Below are 24298 nucleotides of genomic sequence, written 5' to 3'. Positions count from 1 at the left end.
ATGCAGTAGGTGCTTAGCACCTGACAGACCTTCCCTCTCCGCTCCTTCCTTAGGGCTCTCAAGTCAGGGAACTGCCCAAGGCAGGCAGGGGCCACCCGTTGGCAGAAGCAACAGGGCCACAGGATGGCAGGGCCAGCGCCAGAGCACGCGTGGCTTCAGCGGCCACAGTGAGTGGGAACCTGGGCGAGGAGAGGCCAGCGGCAGCAGGAGCCAGGACGTGGCACTTGCTTGGGTGGAAGGAGCCAGAGTCAGAGGGAGCCCCAGGGTGCAGGGCCGCCAGGAACAAGAGCCATGGGAGCCTCAGCGGCAGAGGGCAGGAGGGGCGGGGACAGGAGCTCGGCCAGGAGCCAGGGCCGAGGGGAGCACGAGACAGCAGGAGCCAGAAGCCACACACACCGGGAACATCAGGAGCCAGGAGGCAGCGGGAGCCGCAGGCACGGGAGCCACAGCAAGGCCGGAGCCACGGTAACCCCGGCAGGAGGGAGGAGAGGCCACGAGAGAGAGGAGCCGCAGCGCGCGGGAGCCCGGAGCTTCGGAAGCGAGCGTGAGCAGGAGCCACGAGGCGGCCGTGACAGCGGGCGTGGGCCGGAGCCCGGAGAGAGCTGGAACCAGAGGGCAGCAGAACCCCCTCGCGACAGAGGCTGGGAGGTGACAGAAGCCACTACATAGCAAGAGCCAGAGGCCGCAGAAGCCACACGTAAAGGAGGTGCTTGGCAAATACCGTGCGCCCTGCTTTGCTGCCTCCCACCCGCCCCCGGGAGCGGGCAGGGCGGGCAGCACTGACCCTTGAGCTGCTCTCCGGCGCCCCCGAGCAGCTGGTAGAAGATGTGGAAGCTGCACTCGTCCTTGGCCTGGCGGATGGCCCGCGACTTCTCCAGCAGGTCTGGCGGAGGCGAGTCAAGGTGCCAGAGGGGAAGGCGGGGGGCCCCACTCGCCCCTCCAGGCTGCCAGGCCACGGCAGGCCCGCCCCACCCTGCCCCTGGGAGCAGCGGCGTCCTTCATTGCCCAGGCTGGTGACTTGCCACTAACTGGATGAGTGGCCTTGGGCATGTCACTTCAGCACTCGTGCCTCAGTTTCCCCATCTGTTGCACCCCTTGTTGAGTTGCTGTGAGGGTAGATGACTTGCTATGCGTGAAGCACTGGGAACAGTGCCTGGTCCATAGTAAACCACAGATGTACTCTTCTAGCCTCAGTTTCCCCATGCGTATATATCTGCTCCCAACTCCAACTAGACCGTCCCCCTGCGTGCTGTCCTTCTCTAAGGTCACACAGCACGTTTACACACCAGAAAGTGACCAGACATCTCAGAGTGCAGTAAAGCACTGGGTACCTTGTTTGGCCCCGTGTCCCACACTCAGGCCCCAGGCACACACGCAGCTGCGGTCTGAGGTCCGTCCCCAGAGCCCTGCTTGGGTTAGACGAGGAGACGTGGGGGGAGGGCTCCCACAGGGAGGGTGGGGGGAGCACACACAGGCTGCGCACCCCGGGTAGAAACAGCCCTGAGCCTCGGTTTCCTCCTCTGCTAAATGGGGATGACAGCGGCATCCACCTCTCGGGGCCACAGAGAGGCGGAGCTGAGAGGGCAGGCACAGAGCCCTCGGGACAGTGGCAAACACACAGTGAGCACTCAAGGAACGCCGGTCACGGTGCTGGCACTAAAGGGACGGGCTGCACAGGCTCCCCACCCGGTGGGCCATCCTGAGACCCTTTGACTGGCCGGGGGTGGGCACCCGAGCCATGAGCATCCAACCACACGCCGGTCACTGGCGCCCGAGACAGCTGAGCACGAGAGCCGTGCCCAGCGAGGACGGCCACACCGGATGGGGAGCGTGGACGGGAGACAGTGCTCAGGTGGAAGTGGCAGAGGGGACAAATGTCAACGTAAGAGGCAGGAACGCAGGACAACACGGCGGTGAGAGCGACGAGCTCTGAGAACCCGGCTAAGCAGGAGGCTCGAGGAGGCAGGAGCCGCGGGGCAAGAGGACCCAGAGTGAGGAGGAGCCCTGAGCAGGGGACAGTGTCCCCCAGACATCAAGCCCTGCACCTCTTCCCTTCGCCAGCCGTGCTCCCTATCCTCTCACTGCCCTGAGTCATCTCCAGGAGCCACTGCAGGCTGTGTCCTGGGAGTCCCCCCAGCGGATCATTGCACCTGGTGGGCTTGGGGACCCCAACCCACACCCCACAGCAAGGCTGTGCTGGTCTAGAAACAAGGGCGGCCCTGCCCTCCTCCCTCCACCTGCAGACACCGAGTCTGAGCGTCCGCGCCCCACTGAGCAGCAGGCGTGGGGTCCCCAGCGTGTGGAGCCTGCGTCCTGTAACGGGTGCTGTCCAAAGGGCCGCCCGCCCCGGCCACCACCCCTGTCCTCCTGGGCGCCCCTCAGGGCTGTGAAAGGATACAGGTCTCGATGTTGGCGCCCACGATGTACCCGGCAACGTCGAAGTTGATGCGGATGAATTTGCCCTGGGAGGGAGGACAGAAGGAGGGCTTCAGAGGGAGTCCTCCTCCCCGTCGGCCCGGAAGAGCGGCCCAAACCCCCCACCCACCCCAGTGCTGGGGCTGCCTCTCCCACTGTCTCTCCTACTACCTGAACCCCACCCAAGCCTGAGTCCCCAGAGAGGGGCTCCCTGGGCAATCCGAGGTCCAGGCTTCTCTGACTTCTTTCCTCAGGGCCCTCATCCCCAGCCCCTCCTCCCTCAGACCCAAGGGTTCAGGCCCCCAGCCCCTCCTCTCTCAACAGACCCACATGTCTTGCCCCGCCACACCCACCCCTACACACCCAGCGCCTATATCCCTGACACAGCCGGGCACTGCACCCCCCCAGCACTCACAAATCGGGAGGAGTTGTCATTCTTCACCGTCTTGGCATTGCCGAAGGCCTCCAGGATGGGGTTGGCCTGAAGCAGCTGCCGCTCCAGCTCCCCCTGCCCGGGGTAGAGAGGGCACGTCAACAAGAACATCAGGGAGGCGGGCCCATCTGGGGGCTGTGTCTCCAGCCGGCTGTGTGTGAGGGGCCTTTGTGTGTCTGGGTGTGTGCCCAATTCCCACATCCGGGTCTTGCCTGCCCGTCTATTGTGAGGGGGACAGGGAAACATCTCCAAGACATATTGATGAATGGAAATCAAACCAACCAAACAAACAAACAAAAAAACAAAAGTTGCAGAATAATACCTACAATGTGATGCCATCAATAAAAAATAAATTACGGAAAAAACACCACAAAACAAGACTCTTATTTCTACAGATATATACATGTTTGTGAACATACGGAGAAAGATCCACAAGGATGTGTACCAGACTGTCACCAGTGTAAGCCACTCCAGGGAAGGGGACTACGAGGAGGAAAGAGGGATGCCAATTTGTCTGCTTTGCTGTTGTTACAGGGAATATGGACTCAATCTTACTGGTAGAATTTTTTTTTTTTTGAGACAGAGTTTCACTCTGTTGCCCGGGCTAGAGTGCCGTGGCGTCAGCCTCGCTCACAGCAACCTCAAACTCCTGGGCTCAAACGATCCTCCTGCCTCAGCCTCCCGAGTAGCTGGGACCACAGGCATGCGCCACCATGCCCGGCTAATTTTTCTATATATATATTTTAGATGTCCATATAATTTTTTTCGATTTTTTAGTAGAGATGGGGTCTCGCTCTTGCTCAGGCTGGTCTCGAACTCCTGAGCTCAAACAATCCGCCCGCCTCGACCTCCCAGAGTGCTAGGATTAGGGGCGTGAGCCATTGTGCCTGGCCTAGAATTTTTAATTAAGGGAAAAATCTACCCCATCTATGTAAAGTGCTTCAAACTGTCTGGCACATCACTGGCCGTCAAGAATGGTGGCTTCCTTCCGCCACCAAGCTGCCCCATGGTAGGAACCTTACTCCAAACTTCCCTCCAGCCCTCTTGGTGTAGAGCCATAGTAGGTGCTCAATAAATAGCAGCCTGTGTGTGTCTTCTCTCAGGCTACGTCTAGCTTGTGTTAGGATGTGTCTCAGCTAGGCACATGGCTTTGTCAAATGAAAAACTATATGCAAAGTGACGGGCACGCGGCTTGGCACAAGACAGCTCGAACGGATGTCCCCGGCTATGCAGTCAACTCCCTGGGCTGTGTGAATGCACAGTGTCTGTGGGCCCGGGCTAGACACGTTTAGTAGATCAGCAGTAAATGGCAGCTTTGGTCTCTGGGTCATTGCATATTGGTATCTGTGGCCCGTCCGCACACACACAGCAGGGCCACCATCGTGGCAGCGGGAGTCCCTGGCAGGTGTAACCATTGCTGCCTTGGGCCATCTACCAGGAAGACCATGGGCTGGGCGGCTGGGGCAGCGTTAGGGGGGCAAGACTCGAGGTGATTCCCTGCTACTCACATAAGACACGGAGCTGGCGGAGGCCTGAGGAAGTCACGGGACACGAGACACGGACCAGGACACAGCACATGGAACGTGGACAGACACACAGGTGAACTGGCGGCCTCGGGCGGTGGTGGGGTGTTGGGGGAAGGGGGGTTAGGGGAACAGGGCGTGTGGAGTGGGGTGGCCTGGGGGGGCCACATGCCTGCCTTTGAATCCCGCTCTAGCCCTCCCTGGGCAGGTGACCAACAACTGACGCGCCCCACCCCCCCGTGCCTGCGATTCCTCATCTCCAACACAGGACAACGGCACCCACCTCGCCAGGGTGTTAAGTGAGGTAATGTGAGCAAAGGGCTCGGAACATGGGGAGCACTGTATAATCTTCTCTTAGGTGACAAACCCAGACACCACGGTCACCTAAAATCACGCCTGACACATGGTAGGTGCTCAGAAAATGAAGTACCTACTAAGTGCCAGGTGCTATTCCAAGAGCCAGCAAGGCTAAGACTGGCCCTTGCAACTGTGCATCTGCCCTGCCTCTGCTCCCGGCCCTAGCCCAGGCACACAGTAGGTGCTCAGGTGGCCCGGGCAGCCAGGGGAAGGCCCCACACCAGCCGTGGCCCTCTGTGAGGAAGGCAGGCAATTACGGGGGAGCAGAGCCCAAGATGGAGGGGACATGGCTGTGGCAGGGCCCAGGGGTGTCCCAAGGCTGGGTGGCTTACGGGGACGCCCGGCTCCTTCCTGCCCTTTGGCGACGATGCCACGTGGGCGAGGTACTGGATGACCTTCTTGGTGTTTTCTGTCTTCCCGGCTCCAGACTCCCCGCTGTGGGGGGAACCAGGGGAAGTGAAGGGGGTTGGCAGTGATGCCAGGGAAGCCCCCATGCCCTTCCGAACTGAGCCACGCCCAGCCGGGACCCCTCCTCCTCCAGCAAGTCCTTCCGGATTACTCACGTGCAGAGAATGGACTGATCCTCACGATCTGTAGGGGACAAAGAGGGGACATGTCACCTGGGAGAGTCTTTCCAGAAGGACCCTCTGGCCCCTTACACTAGTCACTGTCTTTTCAAAATGATTCTTGAGGAGTGCGGAAAGGCTTGCTTCGATGTGCGACACTCCTGGGTTCTAATACCCCACCTGAATCAGCCCCTTGCTGGCTGTGTGACCCTGGCAAAGCAGCTATCCCTCTCTGAGCCTTGGTTTTTCTTCACCTGTAGAATGGAGACTGTCAATCCCAACTTAACAGAATACAGTCCATTTAACACCACAATTGGAGACCGTGCTGTGTGCTGCCTCATGCCGGCCACGCAAGATTTAGACACAAGTGCGAGGTCCTGGACCCTAGGGTTGACCCCCGATACAAGACGTCTCCCCCCGTGCCCACCTTGGGCCTGACACAACCATTCCAGAAACGCATCCTGCCCACCTACGAGGCACCAGGCACGGAAGGGAGTGGGGAGTTGGCAAGGTGTCTGCCCTCATGGATCTTGCACTTGAGTTGCTGGGGACAAGAGCCACACAAATGAGGACTTAAGATGACTTAGCAGCGATTAGCTCGGAGCAGGGGGAGAGCTAAACAGGTAACAGAATAAAGCAGTGACTCTCAACCAGGGGCAAGTTTGTCCTCTGCTGCCCCCAGGGGCCCCTGGCAACGCCTGGAGGCATTTCTGGTTGTCACAACCAGGGAGAGGGGTTCTACTGGCACTGCGTGGTTAGTGCCCAGGGATGCTGCTGAACATCCTACGACGTAGGGGACAGCCCCAATGAAGAGTCTTCTCATCCCAAATGTCAACAGAGCCGGGACTGAGAAACCCTGGTATTAATTAGACGCAACCTGGCAAGGCAGGGAGGGAGGGCTTCGCAGGAGAGGTGCCATTTCAGGCAGAGGGCACAGCCAGGGCAAAGGCCCTGAGGTCGGACAGAGTTGGGGATGTTTGAGAGACAGGAAGGTCAGTGAGGCTGGGGAGGGGACAGAGATGGCAAGGGTCACAGGTGGGTTTTGAAGCCACGATCTAAGGGTCTGAGTGTTTTTTAAGCAGGATGGGAGGCCTCTGGGTGGTTTTAGGTGGAAGTGAGCTGCATTCAGTAGGACCCGGGGTGGGGGCCATATGCACTTGGGCTCGAGGCCCAGCTGCCTCTGCCTGGCTGTGTGACCTGGGGCCGGTCTCCAAGTTGTTCTGTGCCTCTGTTTTTCCACCTGAAAAGTGGGGCTCAAAACAGCCTCCATCCCACAGGGCTGTTGGTCAGAACTCAAGGAGAACGTTCAAAACCCACTCAGCTTGGTGCCCGACACAGGACAGAAATGTCACACGTGATGTGACGTACAGGGAAGCCGTGGTCAGGGCCCTGGGTTCAAATCCCACCTCGGCCACCTGACCCACCAGTGTGACCGTGGGCAATGACTGCTTTGCTCTGTGCCTCGGTTTCCCCAGCTGGAAATCAGAGTGATGGGAGAACCTACTTCACAGAGTTGCTACGAGGTTTAAATGAGTTAATCCAACAAAAACTGACAGAAGTGCCAGGAGAAATAGATGAATCCGCTATTCTAGTTGGAGACTTCAACATTCGTCCATCAGAGATGGACAGATCCGGCAGGCAGAAAGGTAAGGCCTCAGCTGAACTCGACCACACCATGAGTCAACCAGGTACAATTGACACCTATTGACTATTTCATCCAGCGAGAGTGGAACCCACGTTCTTCTCAAGCTCTCAGGGAACATTCATCAAGAGGGACCACGTCCCGGGCCACAAAACACACCTTGACAAATTTAAAAGAATAGAAATCATACAATGTCCTCTTCCAGACCACAGTGGAACTAAACCAGAAATCAATAACAAAGATAACTGGAAAATCCCAAAATATGTGGAGACCAAACAACACGCTTCTGATAACACACGAAATCACAAGAGAAACAAATCCACGAAAAGTTCTTGGCACCAAGGAGGACTCACCTTTACCTTATTGTATATTTATTCCTAAGATATAATAATAGCTAGCAGATGGTAATAGCTAAAAATTATAAAAATATATAACAAACTACATAATCAAATTATGTAACTTTTATCTATTACTATACACAAGTTTATAATGAGAATATAAATGCATTATCTATAAGTATGTTCTGTTATGGAATGCAGGTATATTACATATTGCACGTTTGACCAGGTGTTCTCAAACTTGAGCCTGCATCAGGATTGTGGGGGGATCTTGTGAAAAACTGACTGCTGAGCCCCACCCCAGAGAGTGTGACCCAGCAGGCCTGAGGCAGGGCCCAAGTCTGTACTTCTAACCAGTTCCCAGGTGACATGGATGCCACCGATGAGATCACACTCTGAGAGCCACTGCGTTATATGATATAAATATAATACACAATAGAAACATAGCATATATTAAGTATAATATGTTCAATATAAATATACTGCTATGTACTATTATGTTATATGATATAAAGTTTTAAAAGCTTTATACTTGGTATACACTATTTATTAAAATAGATGATATATAACAAATATGTAACAAGTACATTATGTTTATTACAGATGTTAATTATGTAATTTTTCCAGGACTGATCTACATTGTTATGGTGTGAATGTCAGCCCCTTGGACAGATGCCCTTGTGTAGTGTACAACCTGCTCAGCTGTACACAACAGCCTGGTGCTGCCATCCATTTAAGGGGCTACATCTTACCCCATGACAATGTAGATCATGTCTACCATCAACAATAAATGAACACTCTGGGAATTATTGTCTCAAGAGAAATTTTTGCATAAGCCTTGTACAAGTGGCTCCCAAATATTGTTGAGAGAAGAGGTGAACAGAGACAGATAACAAGGCTCTAGGACCTATAGCCTCACCCACTTAGCCCTCTATTTGTGTTCCCTCCAGCCTCCTAAGAAGTCTCACAGAGTCTGAAATCCCCAAGCTGTGTCTGACCCTGTCCCTGGCTCCCAACAGCATCTGGCCGGGCCCCCATTAAAGTCCCAGCACAGCACTCACCCTGGAGCATGCTTCGGTAGGCCCCCTCGGTCACTGCATACACATGAGGCGGCACCTCATGGCGCTTCTTGCCCCGGTACATCTCCACAATGGCCTCTGTATAGATGGGAAGCTGCTTGTACGGGTTGATGACCACACAGAAAAGTCCGGAGTACGTCTACAGTGGGTGAGAAGAGAGAGGGTCTCAGCTGCCTGCCCCCAGATTGAAAGGCATCATGGGGCTGCTGTGTACAGCTGGGCAGGTTGTGCACTGCACAAGGGTGTTTGCACATGCTATGTCTATATCATAACAATGTAGATTTGAATATAAGAATCTTTCCAACTTGTCCAAAGGTGTCACATGATGAAGATTCACCCTGAGAGAAAACGTGGCCTTTGCAGCCAGCCAGACTTGAGTCACAGCCTGTGGCTACCTGGACTCACACACACATGAAATGACCATGTGCAAGTCATCTGTTGAAGCATTCTTTGTAGCAGCAAAAGACTAGAAGCGACCTGAATGCACGTTCATACAATGGATTCCTATGACGTTGTCAGTGTAGACACATGGGACTATCTCCAAAACATTACCAAGTGAACGGAGACAAGCTGAGAATTGTCCCCCTTTGCACTGAAAGGGGTGGAAGAGGAACGCTATGTATTCACTTGAATACGCACAGGCTCTCTCTGGAGAGGCGCTTGCGGTATCTGCAGCATGAAATGCAACGGGCACATATCTGTGGTTTCTGTTGACAACAGTCATATCACAGTCCTGCTTGCATGCCTGTGCTGAGTGGTGCATTCTCAGTGGAGGAAATGCTAAATTTCAGGTTCAAGGTGCATGAAAATAAAGACGTAATTTTTTTTTTTTTTTTGCATTCAAGTTCATGGATCCCCTGACTTCTACCCACATACCCCTTAGGCCTGGATTCAGGACTCTGTAATCGTTTAAGAACTGCTCCACTCACGGGGGTATCAGGTAGGCAAGAGGCACTGCACACAGCCGAGCAGTTAGACAGTTAGGGAGCTAGCCAGCCATTTAGCTAAACCAGCCAGAGAGCGAACTAGCCAAGCTGCCTAGAGTTCGCTAGCTAAACTAGCCAGAGAGTTAGCTGTTTAGTAGCTTAGCTTGGCCAGCTAGTCACCTACTTAGCTAGTTAGCCAGCGAGTCAGTTGCTTAGCTAGTTGGCTGCCGGACTGCTGTAAGCTCCCACACGGCTTGGGCTTCTCAAGAAGAGTAGGGTGTGGCCACCACAGGCTGCCCAGTCCCAGGTGCCAACCTTCTAACGGTGGGAGGGTGGGTGGCCGGCCAGGAGCAGAACAACCGGTTTGCTGGGTGTCTGCCCGGCCCGCCTGGAAGGGCTGCTCCCGGGAGCTCTCGGCTCTCAGAGGGTGGGGCGGCCGGACCACATTCCCTGGGAGGGTATCTCATGGCTGCTGGCGCCCCGGCCCCCACTGCTGGCTGGCGGAGGAACCCACTCCCCACGCCACCCCCCTCCCCAGGCCCCCCCTGCCGGCCACACCTTGTTGCCAAGGCGACACCCTGGGAATGGGAACCTGAGCTGGCCAAGGCGGCCAGGGGGCAAAGGACAGAGGCTGGTGAGACCAGAGAGGCTCAGGGACACCCGACTTCCTGGGGACATCTGAGTTAGAAGGGTCTGGAATGGCTGTCCCTGTCCTCGGGGCCCTGAAGACAGACCTGCGCCCAGCTCTCCTCAGTCCAGTGACTTTCTCCATCATCTCGGGTTTCCTCCTTGGGAAACCGGGGAGGACACTCCCCACCTCATTACAAAGGCTGCAGGGATTAAGGGAGATAATGAATAAAAACCAGCCGGGCCGGGGCGGAGCCCACACAACGCGCTCCTAATGTGGGTCCTGAGACTCTCACGTTACCCGTCCCACCTGGGAGCCAAGGGCTCGCTCAGACCTTGAAGCCACACCACCCTGGGCTCAAACTCAGATGTGGCGTTTTCTCTGTGTGGCATTGAATGAGAGATTTGCCCTCTCTGAGCCTCAGTTTCCAGTCCTAGAAAATGGGGCTTTTAACCCCTGTCACCTGGAAGGGTTCTGGGCATGAAATGCCACAATACATCTTCCAGCACCTTGTGCAGGGCAGGGTGCTCCTAAACGGGCTCCCTCCCTCCCTAAGAGTCCCAGCAAAGGGACTGAGACCCTGAGCAACTCAAGGCCAAAAAGCCTATCAGTGGCAGAAACTGGGTGTTTGGTGCCCCAGACACGACACTTTCCACTGGGCCACGCCCCCTTGCCCCACACCAGTTGGTCATTAAGAAACATGCGTTCAGCACAAATCTTAAGACAAGCAGGTGGAACTTGGATCACACCTCTAACATCTTCAGGCCGGGTGACTTGAGCAAACAGACTTTCTGGGTCTCGCTGTCCTTATCTAATGGGGACAAGAACAGTGCTTCCCACATAGGGTGGCTGGGAGCCATCCACAAGTTCATGTGGCATGCACAGGGCTTAACATGGTCCCTGAAACACTGCGCATGCTCAATACATTGGCCATTATCAGTGTCTGTTGGGCCAATGGCTTGCCCTCTCCAAGCTGAGGGAGGAGGGAGGTGATGATCCCTACCTCACAGCCTTATGTGGATGCAGAGGGGTCCACAAGATCATATTGGGAAGAAGTTTAGAACAGTAGCCAACAGAGCAAGCAGGTACTCACTAAGTGTTAATGATCATTATTAAAGCCCAATTTGCTTCCCATCTGGGATTCCAGAATCTTCTATCTCACTTTCATTATGTAGGCCCCAATTCTCTCGCTCCCTGGCCAACACTTTAGCTCAGGCCCCACCATTTGTTCCCCTTGAACTTTCTGAAGAGTGTTCACTTCTGAACACTCTTCCTAGTGCAGTGGCCAGAACGTGGGGTCTGTAGTCAGACCAACCTGGGTTCACATCCCAGCTTGGCCTGATGCTGGCTGTGAGGCTTGTGTCCAAGTCCTGTCCCCTCTCTGTAGCTCACTCTCCCCACCTGCAGAATGGGGATGACAGCAGATACTTCACAAGGCTGCTGCAAGGGTTCAGGGTATTTATTAAAAGGCAAAGAGAAGGTCAGTATTTTGGGCATCACTCTGATATCCCTGGCCTTTGGTGAGATCCAGGGGAGTGGCCTCTTTCCCAGGGCTCGTAAAGGTGTGTGAGGATTCAGAAGGGGCCACTGTAGCCTTGAAGAAGGTGCCAACCCCATCTAGGGTCAGACAGCCCTCGATTCTAATCCCACATCTGCCACCCCAAGCTGAGCCAGCCACTGCTCCTCTCGGAGCCTCGGTCTCCAAATGGGAGTCAGACCTCATAAAAATATTCTAGTCTTGTGCTTTGTGACCCTCGACAGGGTGGATGCTGAAGCAAGGCCGGGAGACGCCACCAGTCTAAGCTAAAGTTTGGAGCATGAGTCTGGGGCCAGCTGCTTGGGTTCAAATGCCGGCATGACTCCTTCAGGGCTGTGTGACCTGGGCCTGGGTCACTTAACATTCCTGAATGTTGGGTGATATCAACAGTCCCTGGCCCAGGGGGAGCTGATAACTCATACGTGGTACTTGGAACAGTACTTGGCACATCATAAGTGCTCAATAAATATTTGCTACCCACCCATTATTATTATTTTTCATTATTCTTGTCCACATTCCTTGTCAATCTCTCTAATCCTGTTTGCTCTCATGTTAAATGGAATTAACAACCCCTTGGCTGCTCATTAGAACCACCCTGGAAGCTTATTAAAAATACCAGTGCCTCTGTCACACCCCAGAGAGCTTGATTTAAAGGTCTGGGGTGGGGTTCAGGCGCTGGTATTTTCTAAGAATTCCCCAGATGATTCTAACATGAAGTTGGGATTAAGAGCCACGACTCTACCCCCTCTGTTTGCCGTAAAGATTAAATAATGTGATAGACATCAAATGCTTAGCACAGAGGCAGAAGACTACCATGGCCAACCTCACTATCATCAATCCCATCTTAATCTTACGAGGCACCACAGCAAAGTGGGAAAGCCTGGGGCCAGACTACCTGGGTCGGCCAGGTCTGTCTGCCAACCTTGGTCTAGGAACTTGACCTCTCTGTGCCTCAGTTTCTTTACCTGTAAAATGGGGACCAAATGCTTTATAATTGTGAAAATTCATGGAGGCAATGTATTTTAGAAAGTTTAGAAGAATGCTTAGTAAGTGTTTAATAAATGCTCACTTTTATTATGATCAACTCTCTCTCTGGGCCTCAGTTGCCTCTTATGTAAAATGGGGGCCATAATAGACTCTACCTTACCTAAGGTGCGATTAAATGAATCCATATATGGAAGGCATTCAGCACAGAGCCTAGCATGTTTTCATCAATTTTTGGTCCTCATTAATTGTTGTCACAGGTCCATATCCCTTTTTCAAAACCCTTGGGATGAGTTATATTAATATTGGAGAAACTGGAATTTTTTATACCTCAGGAAAATAACACGGTTTACCTACCGTCTATATTACGTGACACCCCCAGTAAGGGTCTGAGTCTGTCCTGGTATTCCAACAATTTATAATTTGGCCACTAAGTATGGGAATAGTCACAAGACATGGGATAAAGACTATAAATAGCCTCAAGTTAATTCAGCTGGGCTGCTGGCACCCAGCTCCCCACCGGGACAAGGCCCTCCCGTGGGCAGGAGGCCACTCACATAGATGAGGCCGGAGTAGTACCGCTCGCGGAGGTTGTGCAGCACCGAGGCCTCGTTGAGGCAGGTCAGCTCAGCCATATCCTCGGCCTTGCTGAATTTGGGCGGGTTCATGCGCTGGATCTGGTCCCGGGGTAGCCGCAGCCGCCGCCCACTCTCCGCCAGCTCCACCTCGGCCTCCTCCTCGCCCTCGTCCCGCAGCGCCGCTGCCTCGAACCCATGGAGCTCCGACGGCACCCACACGAGGCGCCGGGCCGTCCACTCCACCTGCGGGGAGGTGGCAGAGCCCCCAGGCCCGCCACCCGTGCTGGGCCCGCGGGGCGTGAACAGGAATGGCTGGGCCGCCTCGGGCACTGGGCCTGGCCTGGGGGGCACCTTCCGCCCGGGCACCGACATGGTCACTGCTGCCATGGTCTGCAAGGGGGAGAGCGAGAGGTCAGGTGGGGCCCCAGCCGCAGTGTCCCCCACCCCCACTGCAAATCCCCCAGGCAGCCCCTCTGCCTTCCTTCACCAGGTCTCTTTGTACACTTCTGCAAAATGGGTGGACAGACCTAGCTTACTCATTTCATTCATTCACCTCTCTACCCATTCATTCATTCCATAATTACTCAACAAGCGAAGCTGTAAAGCAGGCACGGTTCTAGGCATTGGCAATATAGCAATGAACAAGCCCAAAGAAGATTTCTGCCCCCATAAGTTTGCTTTCTAGCCCAGGGCTGTAAACAGGGCAGTGAATGCCATGTGTGAGCCATTGAGCACTTGAAACGGAGAGTCCAAACCCGATGGGGTTCTAAGCCTAATACACACCGGATTTCAAAGACAGTATGACAAAAAGATAGCTTATTGGTATTTTTGATATTTGGTGACATGTTGAAATAATATTTTGGATATATTGGGTTAAATAAAACGTACCATTAACTTTAATATCACTTGTTCCTTTTTACTTTTTAAATTAAATGTGGCTACTAGAAAATTTAAATTACACATTTGGCTTGCATTATATTTCTAGGGGACAGAGCTGCTGTGATCCCAGGAGACAGATAGAAAGATAAATAAGTAAATTATATAGTATGTTAAATGGAAATAAATGGCAAGGAGAGAGATGAAGCAGGGGGTGGGGACGTTAGGGTGGCAGAGAAGGCCTCTCTGATGTGGCATCTAAACGAAGACCTAAGGGAGACGCAGGGAGCGAGCGTGGGGATGAGTGTGGGGATGTCGGAAGGAGAAGCATGCCAGGCAGCCAGTGCAAAGGCCCTGGGGCAGGGGTGTGCCGGTATGTCACTGTCAGGTGGCTGGTGTGGTTGGAGCCAAGTGATCAAGGGGGAGAGGGTACGAGGTGAGATGACAGGGGGTACAAAGAAGGCAACCTTGCTTTTATTCTGTGATATGAGCAGGGTATTGATCTGATTTTTGTCATTAGATTCCCTGACCACCTCTGGTCACACCTGCCTCACGCCTGCAGAACAGACTGGGATCTCACTGTCTCAGTTAACAGTTCCTTCCTTCTCTGGAACCTGGCTTCCTTCTCCGTGAGAAGGGGAGACTGGCCCCTTTCATTCTCTCTGAGGTGTTTCAAGTACCAGACTGTGCCGGGAGGGGGTCTGGGGACCCGGAGATGAGTCAGACGGGAGCCCTACCTGGAGGAGCTCCTGGCCTGGGGGTGGCTCCAGCTCTAGCCTCACAGTCTCAGACCTTGACAGCCAGGCCAAGGTGAGCCAGATGCACTAGGCCCCTCCCCGCCCCCCCAGGGGGCCATAGACAATGGTAAAATGACAGCAATTCCAAGCAGCAGCAGGAAAAACATTCTCCCCGTCCTGTCCCACATTGCGCCCTCCTCCTAAAGAAGTCTGCCCCTGCTCTCCCCCTCTGCCACGCCACTCACAGACACAGAGAGTTCTGCCTCCCCCACTGCAGTGCTTCTGCCCAGTAGGCCTAGAGGCCCCTGGCGTCCCCCCACCTCCAGCACACCCCCGGAGAAGTCCTTCCAAACACCCAGCTCCCCCGGGCACCCGCAGATCTGGCCCCAGCAGATGCTTGTCGTTCCCTCTGAGCCTCCTGCCCGCAGGTCCCGCTTCCTCCCAGGCCCTGTCCTCTCCCCCTGCCCCAGCAGGCATTTCTCCTCCCTGTGGGCCAAGGCTCACCCCAGGCCTCCAGTGTGGCCTTGAAACACCAGAGCCAAGCTCCATCCCTGGGACTTTACCCACCACCCCCACCCCACCCACTTCCTCTCCTGCCCTGTGGCCTTTGACCAGGAAGGGTTTGGGAGTTTTTGCAATCACCCAGCCCTGTGCCTCCCCTCGTTGGAGCCAGGAGTCCAGGCCCCCAGCCCTTTCCTCCCCCAAGCTCAGCAGTCCTGGCCCCCAGTCCCCTAATCTTCCAGGACCCAGTTTGAACCTCCAGCCCCCTTGTCCTCTGGACCCAGACGTGGGGGCCCCTCACCTCGCTGCAGCCGGGCTAGGTGAGGATGCTGGTTCTGAGGACGGACCTCAGCCCTGATCAGGCGGGCCTGCAAGCCTCAGCTCCCAACAGCTGCGCCCCTCCCGCCGCTCCACCCTCCCTCAACCAGCAGGAACGCTCTGCCAGGGCTCATTACTGTCACCTGGGCAGGTGAAAGCACCTGCCCTGGGAGGGGCAGAGACTGCTGGGCTGGAAAAGGAAAAGCAGCCAGGGATCCGCCCCTGAGGCAGAGGTTGGGTCCCCTGGCACCCAGCCCTCTGACCTCGGCTTAGTGCTAGCATTCAGGAGTCTGGGTCCCCAACCTGCCCCTCCTTTCCACCCAGGAGTCCAGGCCCCTGCCCCTGTTCTCACAGACGCAGAAATCCAAGCTCCCAGTTCTCTCCTCCCGTAAGATACAGGAGTCCGGGTCCCCAGCCCCAGAGTGCTGGCCCCGGTCCTTTCTTCCCCCAAGACCCAGGAGTCCGGGCCTCACTCAGACCTGGGGATACCCGGCCCCCAACCCCCTCCCCGCATCCAGGAGTCTGAGCGTCCAGCGCCCATCTTTCCTGGACCCAAGGGCCTGTGTCCCCGCCCCCTCAACCCGCCAATCCTCGGGACTACCTGGGGGCGCGGGCCGGAACGGGGAGATGGGAGAGGGCACGGGAATCCCCGGTCCTCTTCAGAGCCCTCAGGTGCGGCTACCTCCGCGGTCCAGCGCGGGGCGGGGCCATGTGCGTCAAGGGGAGGGTGCCGGGCTCTGATGTCACCCAGCACCTGCTGGGCTGGGGAAGGGGGCGGGTCCTGGAGCTTCAGGGCTTTTTACAAGGGGATGGGGAAAGGCGGGGGTGAAGTGGTTACAGGTAGGCGGCGGTGGCGCCAGGGGCTGCTCCTCCTTCTGGCGGGCAAAGGTCAGGGACCCACCAGGGAGGGGACTGAGGACTCCCGGGGTTCGAATCCCGCTCCAGCTTTCTAGGCCTCAGTCCTCGCTGTGAATTGCGGCCAATGAAATTAACAAAACGATGTGGAGAAAGTTCCCAGCCCGATACTTCATCATTTAATCTCCCTGAACCTCAGTTTCCCCGACTCTGGAAATGGAACAACACAATCCACAGAGTAGGACAACGAGCACCAAAGACGACAAAATGTTATTCTGGCCTCCTGAGCTGCAGTGTCCTCGGGGTGAGATGAGGAGTAAATAGTGATAATAAGAGCACCTACTATGTGCCGGGGTTTTTCCTGCTCTTAGAACCGCTCTTCCAGAGCCTAGAATGATCTCAACACCCAGCGAGATACAGACGATCACATTTCCATTTCTCTGATGGGGAAACTGAGGCAGGGAGAGGCGAAGTCACTAAGGTCATAGAGTAAGAGGGGGGAGAGCTGGGATTCAAGCCCAGCATTATCTGCCATTATAAAGGAGAGAATTTGGGAAGAACTTGTAGTAAGTCCTCAAAGACGTCAGTTTCGCGGTCCCAGTTAGTAACACTGTGAACTTTCTTTCGCGGCTGCCTTAGGGACCACTGTCTTCCTTAGGGACCACTGCCTTCCTTAGGGACCACTGTCTTCCTTAGGGACCACTGTCTTCCTTAGGGACCACTGCCTTCCTTAGGGACCGCTGCCTTGCTTAGGGACCGCTGCCTTCCTTAGGGACCACTGCCTGCCTTAGGGACCACTGCCTTCCTTAGGGACCGCTGCCTGCCTTAGGGACCACTGCCTTCCTTAGGGACCACTGCCTTGCTTAGGGAGCTACCGTGCGATTAAAAAGGTTAAAGGATCCTGCATACAGTTGGTCTTCGAAGTGTTATCTCCACCTGGTCCCTTGGCAGCCACCAACTCTGTCCAGTCTCGGTTTTTTCCTCTCTATAAAATGGGCACATTATAACCCACCTCGAGTTCATAGGATAATGAAAGGAAATTATTTAGTTATAAACATAAAAACGCCCCACTACATGGTAGGTGCTCAAATGTCTCTCCCCACCCCTTTGACTCTACCGGTCGTGACCCTATCTCTGGCACGCAATTTTTACACGTGAAAACAGAGACATCGTCATTCCGGTGGCTGAGGATTGAAGACGATGACTCAGGTATTCGAGCGTCCGAGGTCCCAAAGAGAGCCTCAGTTTCCCCTTCTGCGGAATAGGCCCGGAGCCGCCAGCTAGGACCCCAACCCGGCCTCGCACCCAGTGGGAAGTTGAGTTGGGGGCGTGTAGAGGTCCCGCCCCCCCCTCCCCGCCACCGTCCCGCTGCTCGCTCAAGGTGAGTGTCCGCGTCACCGCCCCTCCCCCGCCTCCCGCGCCGGCCTCGCGGGCCTGGGTCGCAGCCCCCGGATTCCAGCCTCCCCGGCCCCAGTCCCGCTCCGCCGCCCCAGGCCAGCTGCCGGCCCCGGGCACTCACCGGCTCCCAGGGCCGTCCGGAGGCTTCGGCCTGAGGAGAAAGAGGGGTGGGCCGGTTAGGACAGCCCCGCCCCCACAAGCGCAGCAGGAGCCAATCGGCGCCCGCTGCGGCAAGCCACGGCCCCGCCCACGGGGTGCGAGACCGCCAATCGCGAAGAGCGGCTGGCAAGCGGAGCCAATCAGAAGTTGCCGAAGGGTGCCAGCCGTGGGAAAAGAACCCAGCCGAAGCGCCGAGCTAGGCGGCGCGGTCCTGGGTGGGACCCGAGGCCTGAAGGGCAGGGGGCGCGGCCAATGGCGAGGCGCGGGGGGCGGCCGGGGGCCGGAGGCCCAAGGGGCCGGGGTGAATGGGCCGCTTTGTGAGCGAGGCATGAATGGGGGCCTTTGTGCCGGCGGGCGTGGGGGGGCGGCTGGAGGCCGGAATGCCTGGGTCCCCGGAGAGCCGGCGGGCAGGAGAGACAGGAGGGAGAATTCACTTTTGTCGAAAGCCGACCGCGTACCAGGCACTCTCCCAGGCTCTCACCCACCGGGGAGGTGTGGGCGGTGATACCATCAGAATAATCATAATTTATTGAGCGCCCGATGTTTGCCAGGAGCTGTACCGAGCACGTTACCTGCATGATCTCATTTAATCCTTACAACGAACCCCTTGAAATCGGTGCTATTAAGATCTTCATCTTCCAGATGAGGTAAACGGAGCTTAGAAAGAGGGTGTTAACTGCTGAAAGTCATAGAGCTGGCAGGTGGCAGAGCAAGGACTCCGCCAAATCTGACTCCAGAACTTGTGCCCAAACGTAGGGTAATGATTTCCAGTTTACAGAGGAAAACTGAGGCTTGGGAGAGGCATGAGACTTCTCAAGGTCAAAGAGAAAAGGCTCCACTGAACCAGAGGCGGTCTGCCAGCCTGGCTGTGCTGCTCAGCAGCTGTGTGGATTTGGGCCATTTGCTGGACTTTTCTAAGGTTCCATTTATTTCTGCACCTGTACAATGGGAGCAATGGTCCGTCTGCCCCCACCCTTGTCTGTACTGCTGGTGGGATCCTGCCAAACTCTATTCAGACTGGGCCCTCCTCTGTTCACAACCTTCCATGACTCAGTAAAAGCCAAAGCCCTCACCATGGCCCACAAGGCCCTGCACGATGTGACCCTTTTTCTCTCTCTGATCTGACCCCACCCCACCCCCCTCCTTCTGCTCCAGCCACACTGGCCTCCTGGTTGTTCCTCAGTTTCTTAAACACTCCTCAGGAATGATCCTGCCCCAAGGCCTTTGTGTAATCTGTTCCTTGCACCAGGAAAGCTCTTCCGCTAGGTTTTGCATGGCCACCTCCTTCTCACATCATCAATTCTGCTCCCATGTCACCTCTTCCAAGAGGCCTTTCCCAGCCATCCTATATTAAACAGTCCCCTTATCACTCAATCCCACCTTGACCCTGCTTGGTTTTTTCCTGAGAGTGTTGGTAATGTTTGGTAATTTGTCTATCTGTTTATCTTCTGTCTCCCCACTAGAATCTAAGTCCCACAAGGGTAAAGATCTTTATTTTGTTCAGTGATGAATCCCCAGGACGTGGTGCTTAATAAATGTTTGTCAGATAAATAATAGGAAGTGCTTGTATTGTGTGGATTAAATGAACAAGTGCATATGAAGCTCTTAGTACAATCCTGGCTCTGGGAAAAGGCTAAATATGCAAATACTGATTACTATTAGTGTTGTAGTTTATTGCCCTACAAACAGCATGCAGGAGAGAAACTATACATATATGAAGTCTAGAACAAGGGAAAGAAGCCTGAGAAAGGGAAAGGGAAAAGCTGGGAGGTAAGAGATGGGGAGACAAAAAGAAAAGAGGAGAGAAGCTGGTATTGAGTGCTGAGGGCAGACATAATAGGCTCAAGCATCCAACTCCCAGTGCATTCACTCAGCAATGGCAAAGGTGAGTCACAGAGCTGTCCTTGTGACCATGAAGTGTCAAGATTGCCATGGCTTCAAGATTGCCACAGCCACCTCTCACTTCTTTGCAGATAAGTAAACTGAGTCCCCAGGAGGGAAGTCCCTTTCCAAGAGGACCTGCAGTGATAATACAGCTCATATTTGTGAGGCCTGATTGTGTGCTGGGAGCATAACTGTCATTATCTCAATGCACCCTCATGCCAGCCCTATGACATTGACACTGTCGTTACACCACTTTACAGGCCAGTAACATGCCCAGGGTCTCTTGGCTGCTGTTGGTGGCAGATCTGGGCTCTGACTCCCGTGGGTCAGACCCCTGAATCTGTACTCTTAACCAAGGCAGAGCTGAGGGTGCCTGTCACTCTGGCTGGAGTGTTCTCCATGGAAGGACCCTGCAGCGAGGGCAACAAGAGCTGCTGTTTAGTGTATGCTGTGTGCTGGACAAGGTGCCCTTTGTGTGCATTAATTCATTCGATCTTCTCAATAACCCTATGAAGTTGGTACTTTTATTATCCTAAGAAAACTGAGGCTCAGACACAAGAAAATCCTGTGTCCAACGGCACCAGAGAAGAGTGTGGACCAGGACACAACAGCATTTCAGACAGGAAAGAAGGCTGTGTTCACATTCTAACTAGAATCTGCCTGGTAACTGGTGATGTCACCACACCACTCAAAGCCAAGTCTACCTGGCAACTAGCGATGCCATCACTCCCACCAAGGGTCTAAATCTGCCTGGTAACCAGATATATCATTAATTCTGCTCAATCTGTAGAGTAATTGATGACATCACTGAGTGACAATAATGAGCTTCCTTTGCTGAGAGCATTCTATGAGCTGGATGCCGGTGCTAAGTACTTTAATAGTTGCAGATATTTATTGAGCACTTACTGTGTTCCCAGGCACAGTTCAAAGCCCTTTACATGTATTAAATCCCCAAATCCTACCCAAAACCCTAGTAATTGCTAATGTCATACCCATTTTACAGAGGAGGACACTGAGGCACAGCTGCCCAAGGTTACACAGTTAGAAAGCGTTTGAACTCATGGAGTCTGGCTCCAGAGCTGGGGCTATGAATCACTACACGAAGCCACGAGAGACAGACTGAGACCCAGAAAGCCAAGTTCCAAGGAGACACTCCACTGCCTCTGAGTCTTCCAGAGTCCTCCAGTCAAGCCTGCCAGAGAAGGTCCTCAGGATAAATGCCAAACTCACTCCTTTGGGGATTGAGACCTCCCCACTGGTCATCCATCACTTCACTCCAGGTACTGGGACCAACTGTCCCAGTTTAACTGCATTAAACTGTGAGCCCCTGGCTGTCAGGGGCTGGGGCTGATCCTTCTGTGGGTCCAGAGGGTGCAGCGCGGGCGGCAGTGGGAGGGAACCCCACAGTGAGGGTGGATGGAATGCCAGCACGAGCCAGGGAAAAGGAAGTGGGAATGTACGAGCATTCTGAGCCTCCAGGGGACATGGATTTCCGCCAGCTGGCACAGCCCTCGAACATGACCTTCTTATATAGAATCTGAGTGAGGGGCGGCACAGGTGTGGGGCAAAGAAGCCAGCAAGGAGCTAAGTTGATAAATGAAAATAAAAAGTTGGAGATGAAGGAGGGAAGAGACAGGAGAGCCAGGGATGGGGCTGCTTTGTGGAAGAGAGTTTGGGGATATTTTTTGAGTAAGAAAAATATCGGAGGAATAGCTTCCATGCCTGGTGGGGGGCTGGGGGCTGAAATCTTAAGAGAAAAAAAACAGAGAGGAAGGGGGTGCTAGGTTTTGCTGTAAGCCCTGACTGCAATCCTGCCTGGGCATTTCTCTGTGGCAAAGACTTGAATGGACCCAGTATTTTATTTTTGGTTGCTGGGCTGTTGTTTTCCTGCACGTGACTTGGAGCTGTCACTGGCTCTGAGACAAGAGCAAGCTGATGGCCTCATGTGGGTCACAGAGAAGTGACAGGCTCAGTTCTGTCATAGTAAATATTTATTGAGTGCCTACTATGTATCAGGCATTGTTCTGGACCAAGGGTCAGCAAACTTTTTTGTAAAAGGCCAGAAAGTAAATATTTTTAGCTCTGTGGGTCAGATGGTCTTGGCTTTAACTGTTCTGTGCTGCTCTTACAGCATGGAAGAGGCCAGAGACAATATGGGAATGAATAAGTGAGTTCATCTTCCAATAAAACTTTATTTACACACACAGGGAGCATTTGGCCTGTGGACTCTAGTTTGCAGACCCCTGTTTTGGACACTGAGGAGAGGGCAGGTAAAAGACGTGCTTCCAGCTCTCATGAAACTCAGATATTAATCTACTCCCACACAGCAGGCAGAGGGAACCAGTTTCTGCCTAAGTCAGATCCTGTTTCAGTCCTGCTCAGAATCCTCCCCTGGCTCCAGTCACACTCAGAGTTAAAGCAAAGTCTTCCCCAACAAGAGCCCGCACCAGTTGGTCTCCTTTGTCCCCTCCCTCCTCTTTCCTCTGGCCTCTCCCCCTTCCTCACTACTTTCCAGCCACACTGGCCTCCCCAATGCCCCTCAGACACACCAGGCTCAGTCCTGCCTCAGGGCCTTTGCACATGCCTTTCTCTCTACCTGGAATGCTCTTCCTCTAGATAACCACTTGGCTCCCTCATCTTCTTCCTGTCTCTGCTCAATTATCAGCTCCTCAGCAAGGCCTTCTTTGAGAATCCATGCCCCTGGACCCCTGGACTCCTGGACCCCTGGACCCCTGACCCTCATCACACAGCTCTATGCTTTCTTTTACCATAGCTCTCACCATCCTCCAACCTGCCGGTAACTTACTTATTACTTGTATTATCATCTGATGCCCCCACTAGAATGTCCACTCCACAGAGCTGGGGATTTTTGTCTGTCTTGTCCCCTGCTGGGTTCTCAGTGCCTACAACAGAGCCTGGCACACTCAGAATACTGAGTCAGTCACTACTCAGAATAAAAGAAATATTTGTCAAATGAATGCTTGTTTTCTGCCGGTAGCCACAGACACCGAACAAGTGGGCACATGTTTATCGATCACAATGGTGAGCCTGTGGGAGGCTGGGAAGGAAATATAAAGGAGGGTAAGCGAGGCAAGCTGATGGCATTATTTTAGAAAGCGGTCAGGGAAGCCTGTCTGAGGAGGTGACGCTGGGGAAGGAGCATATGACAGTCGATGCTGATGAATAAAAAAATGAATGGATGGCTGTGTGACTGATGCGTGGATAAATAAATGGATGAATGAGGGAACAGATGGCGGTTTGAATAGGTGGGTAAGTGAGTGAATTAATGAAGGGTGCACACAATGAATAACTAAATAAGTGGGCCGGTGGATGGAAGAATCGATTAATACATAAGTGGGTGGCAGAGGAACACACAGATGGACAGATTGACAGGTGGGTAGACAAATGGTCTTTCATGCCGCTGTGCCCTTACATACGCTGTGCCTTCTGCCTGTCACTCCCTCTCCCCAACTCTCCACCCTGGGGACCTCCAGGTCAACTTCCCAAGGCCCCTTCCATGCTCAGAGTGTGTCGAGGGCCCCCTGGTCTCACCCCACTCCCATCCCGTCTCGGGGCTGGGCCTGAGTCTGAGTCACGTCTGTGTCCCCAGCCTGACCCAGCACAGGGTGGGTACACGGGATGGGGAGGCTTCCCGAGATGTGTGCTGTGCACATGCGTGAGGCATGAAGTGGGTTTCTGAGCCCAAGGGGTGGGGAGGCAGATGTCTCTGACAGCGCCATTGTCTATGGGGGTGTGCGGGTTTGAGTGGGAGACTTGGGGTGTGTTGGGTGGCTGGGACCTGGTGTATGTCTGTGTGAAGGGTCTGTGAGGGGACAGGCCTGCATCTCTGGGTCTCCTCTGGCCCTCAGAATCCCCAGACTCCAAAATAAGGAACCCAGTCCATTCTGTGTGAGTTTGGGCAGATCCTCTCCCCTCTCTAGACTTCAGTAAAGCACAGATGGGGGTCAGACTAGCCATTTCAAGGTTCTTGCTTAGTGCTGACCTGCTAGAAGTCCATGACTCACTTTCTTCCTCCCTCTGCTTTCCCTGGTAGGTCCACAAAGGTCAGAGTCCCTGGGACCTAGTCATGCTAGGTCCCTGGGATCTCCCAGCACAGGATCTGGACTGTTACTGACTAATAAAATGAATGAAAGTATGACTATTGTCACCTGGTCAGCTCCTACTCGTACTTCAAAACCCAACTCAAAGAATCCTCCTTCTGAGAAGACATCTCTGACGCCTCCTGGCTAGCCAAACAATAATAGTTAACACTTTTATGATACTTGTGCTTACTTACACATATATATTGAATCACTTAACTCACAACAAGCTTCTGTAGTCAGGTACTATGGTTTCTCTCCTTTTTATGAATGGGAGAAACTTCTAATGAATAGAATACATCAAAAGTGATGGGACGTCAGTTCTGTGGTTAGGCTTATAAAAGCTGTGATTTCTATTACTATCACGCTAGAAGTCTCTTTCTCTCTCTCTCTGTGGTTTCATAAAGCAACCTGCCGTACTGGAGAGGTTCATCTGACAAGAAACTGAGAGTGATCCCCAATCA

At 54.0% G+C, this 24298-nt stretch overlaps 1 protein-coding gene across 3 annotated transcripts in view; it reads right to left on the bottom strand.

The window, feature by feature from the left end:
• MYH14 (myosin heavy chain 14) overlaps window positions 1-17859 on the bottom strand; it is a 77516-nt gene extending 59657 nt beyond the window's left edge. For 2 of the 3 annotated variants that reach the window (XM_069457978.1, XM_069457979.1), the window contains exons 1-9: window positions 17813-17859; window positions 12986-13396; window positions 8336-8492; window positions 5292-5319; window positions 5061-5163; window positions 4357-4380; window positions 2831-2923; window positions 2399-2462; window positions 785-883 (exon numbers count right to left, since the gene is read on the bottom strand). In XM_069457978.1, coding sequence (XP_069314079.1) covers window positions 785-883; window positions 2399-2462; window positions 2831-2923; window positions 4357-4380; window positions 5061-5163; window positions 5292-5319; window positions 8336-8492; window positions 12986-13393 — 976 coding nt within the window. In that variant the 5' untranslated portion in view covers window positions 13394-13396; window positions 17813-17859. The remainder of the gene's footprint in view (window positions 1-784; window positions 884-2398; window positions 2463-2830; window positions 2924-4356; window positions 4381-5060; window positions 5164-5291; window positions 5320-8335; window positions 8493-12985; window positions 13397-17812) is intronic. The other variant, XM_069457980.1, reaches the window with a different exon arrangement.
• Window positions 17860-24298: the final 6439 nt, after the last annotated feature.

Source organism: Eulemur rufifrons, chromosome 24 (genome assembly GCF_041146395.1).
Source record: "Eulemur rufifrons isolate Redbay chromosome 24, OSU_ERuf_1, whole genome shotgun sequence".
NCBI lineage: Eukaryota > Metazoa > Chordata > Mammalia > Primates > Lemuridae > Eulemur > Eulemur rufifrons.
This window is presented reverse-complemented; position numbering and strand designations above follow the sequence as displayed.